The sequence below is a fragment of the Phanerochaete carnosa genome, assembly GCF_000300595.1.
Source record: "Phanerochaete carnosa HHB-10118-sp unplaced genomic scaffold PHACAscaffold_3, whole genome shotgun sequence".
Taxonomy (NCBI): domain Eukaryota; kingdom Fungi; phylum Basidiomycota; class Agaricomycetes; order Polyporales; family Phanerochaetaceae; genus Phanerochaete; species Phanerochaete carnosa.
In genome coordinates, this window is record NW_006767630.1 from 2613260 (window position 1) to 2616260 (window position 3001).

Genomic DNA, 3001 nt, shown 5'->3' on the forward strand with positions numbered 1-3001 from the left:
TGAGCCCGATTTCTGATAATGTAGTATGCGAGGGCGAAGCTGCGCAGGAACAGCTAGTTCCCATACAAGTTGGCCTCCGCCGCCGCCGCCGCCGCCGCCTGACTGGCGGCGGTGCCCCACTGGGTTTAAATTACAAGTCACATACAGTTGATTACCCATCATAAAGTGTCACGCTTCGCCCTCGATTGTTACCATGCAAGTAGTAAGTACTCTTACTAAGAATTTGTATCCAAGCGAATTGTCGGCTATTGTCGGGGAAATTGCGAGGAACGCTCTGCGCTCAGCCGGTCGACCGATGCCGGAGGCTAAACGCCGTGCGGGGCGTGGGATCAATTTGGGCTGCGGTAGACGCCCGAGTGCAGCTTTGCTGTGAACTTGTTTGCACTCATCGTCGGATATCACAAGCCTCGTTGCTCGCCGTCCCACTCTGGCGCCGCGATGGCTCTCCTCACTCAGTCAGAGACTCTCGCCTTCAACGGCTTCCTCTCCTCCATCGACTTTGGCGACGCACTCGAATGGAGCGGTCTCTCCCCCGACGAGATACCCCTGATGCCCTCCCAGGGCAAGGAGGCCGCCCTCGCCAAGGCGACCAAGGATCTCATGTCGCTCGAGGCGTCCCTCCGCCATGAAGACCCGGGGGTTCACTCACAGACGAAGCATCCTATCGATGTCGTCAGCGGTAGTTGGCCTGGTTTCCCAGAGGAGGCGGTATCCCGGGGGCAGCAAGATTACACTTATGGCTTTGGTGTCCCCCCGTCGGGACGGCATTCTAGTCGGTCAACACTGCTAAGTGAGCAGAGGCGGCCACCGCCGGAGGACATCTTCGCACCTCCGTCTACGTCACAATCGCCTCAGTTCTTTGATAAGCCGGGATCGTCCTCATCGTCCTACCCATCGTCCTCTGAAGCGCAACCATCAGGCTCCCGTCCGAGTCCCTTTGCTGCCGCGCCTGCTCCCGCGGTGCTGAATCGGAGTCGTTCGAGCTCAAAGCGTGGTCTCCCAGAGGGTGGCTCGTCAGGCGCTTCCACCAAGCGTCGTCGGCCGTCGGTGCTCTCGGAGCACCCTGCCTCGCCCGTCCTAGACGACAACTCACACCCACGGTCCGCACGTGCTTCCTCAGTATCGTCGGCAACAACGGTTGGCGGCACGCCGCGCGAGAGCGAGCTCAGCACGAGCGCCGCAAAGCCTGCACTGCTGTCGCCATCGCAGAAAAAGGCCAATCACATCCAATCGGAGCAGAAGCGCCGAGCAAACATCCGTAAGGGCTACGAGGCCCTGTGTGAGGCTGTGCCAGCGTTGCGGGAAGCAATACGGACGGAGGAAGAACGAGGTATGTCGGAAATCTTTAGCCGCACTCGCGCTAGAACTAAGGATCTTGCGCAGCGCGCGCTGAAGACGATAATCGCAAACGGAAAAAGAAGGCAAAGAGTAGCGAGGAGACAGAGAAGCCAGATGGCAGAGCAGGCCCGAAGAGCGAGAATTTTGTCTTGCAACAGAGTGCGCATACATTCCACTTCTATGCACCGACAGTCAGCATCGGCGACTGGTTGCTATGCAGCCCTTTTGCCCTGCCCGGTTCGTTCTTCTGTGCTAACTTGGAGTCTAGCAATCGACCATCTGAACGCGCTGCTGACTGAGCGCACGAAGCTTATGGCACGTCTCAACCAAGCCCGAGCCACCCTTTCACCTGGGCATCCAGCGCTGCAATACCCTCCGAATCATCTCGATGACAAGGGCATACCGCTGTGGGAACGCGAGTGGACTGGCGGTACGGGCTGGGGAGACGCGGAGGATGACGCGGGAGATGACGAGCTGTGACCATGGGCCACGAGTGAGTCGTAAATTTGCATTATACAGGACACATTTCTATCTCGGGACTGCTTCGTTGCGTCGATTCGCCTTCAGCTTTACATTGCGTAGCCAGATTTTGTTTGCAAGATTTGTGTAGTATACCAGCCGACCACGTGCAGAACGCCGTGCCAGACGGCTGTCAGCCAAGTGGTTGTATAGTACCGACCCAATTACTCGGATGTGCATCCGGCAGTCAGGTCCGTCATAATCGTATCCGGTTACACAGATCTACGCTAGTGACTTAGACTTAGTAGATCGCAGCTATGGGCGCTGGACGGGGCGTATGGCCTACCGGCGCCGCAGGGCGCGTTCCGGCCCATAGATCCTCGTGACATCCGCGTGCGCGGAGGCAAAGTCGCTGAGCGCGCACGAGCCGTGGTTTTCATTCATGTTCTTGCGGGTCATGAGCGGCATCGAGGGCTCGTTGAGGACGAGGCAGATCTGCGGGCCTTTGAACCTGCAAGGGAGTCAGAAGATGTCAGAAAGCTAGCAGCGAATTGCGAACATATGCAAGTGAACTTATCCAGGTCATTCTCGCGCCGGAGCGATCCGCTAGCTTGCTGACGTAGAGTGAGCTGGGCACCAATCCTGTATTGTTGGGTAGGTTGTACCCGAACGCGCCATTCATGAGCAAGTCCAGCTCGTGCTCGAACGTCTCGATCTCGCCCTTCGTGAAGGCGCCGCACCGTGGCGGCGTAGAAGGTCGTACGCGCACTACGCGCACGCATAGAGCGCGCTGTGCACGTCGTTCGCTGCCGTACCATGCCGGGCAGCAGCGTGTTGAGCCGCCGCGCGATCGGCGGGAGGCACACTGTGTACTGGCACGCGACCGTCGCGTTGTTACCGTGCATGTAGTCCTATAGTCCATGCACGCGTCTATCGGTGTGATCCACGGGCCGTGTTGTCCTCTGGTATGGTATGGAAGAGTGTTGAGTTCAGCGAGTCCCAGCTCCGACCAAAGTAGCCGTTTGCAAACCATTGCGCAGGCTCAATGAACTGTCGAGGGGAGACGTTGTAGCACGACAACAATCATACTCATAAACAAGTTCACACAGCCGATTCCGTACATCGGCGAGGAGGAGGGGCCTTCAAATGCAGATACGTCAGAGCGAACTTGACATCGTGATGAACAGTTGCCGCCGTCCAGGTG

The 3001-nt window shown here is 58.0% G+C and overlaps 2 protein-coding genes across 2 annotated transcripts in view; one reads left to right on the forward strand and one right to left on the reverse strand.

The window, feature by feature from the left end:
- Nucleotides 1-1182: 1182 nt before the first annotated feature.
- PHACADRAFT_90008 (uncharacterized protein) lies at nt 1183-1818 on the forward strand (the record flags this gene model as incomplete). Its single annotated transcript, XM_007393510.1, has 3 exons — nt 1183-1330; nt 1372-1497; nt 1607-1818. Coding segments are annotated over 3 exons (486 nt in total), but the record flags the coding sequence as incomplete, so codon positions are not given.
- Nucleotides 1819-2139: 321 nt separating this feature from the next.
- Nucleotides 2140-3001, reverse strand: part of PHACADRAFT_207087 (uncharacterized protein) — a gene marked incomplete at both ends in the record, with an annotated part of 1741 nt that continues 879 nt past the window's right edge. Inside the window, 3 exons of the mRNA XM_007393511.1 lie at nt 2140-2308; nt 2371-2403; nt 2463-2565. Of these exons, the coding sequence (XP_007393573.1) occupies nt 2140-2308; nt 2371-2403; nt 2463-2565 (305 nt within the window). The remainder of the gene's footprint in view (nt 2309-2370; nt 2404-2462; nt 2566-3001) is intronic.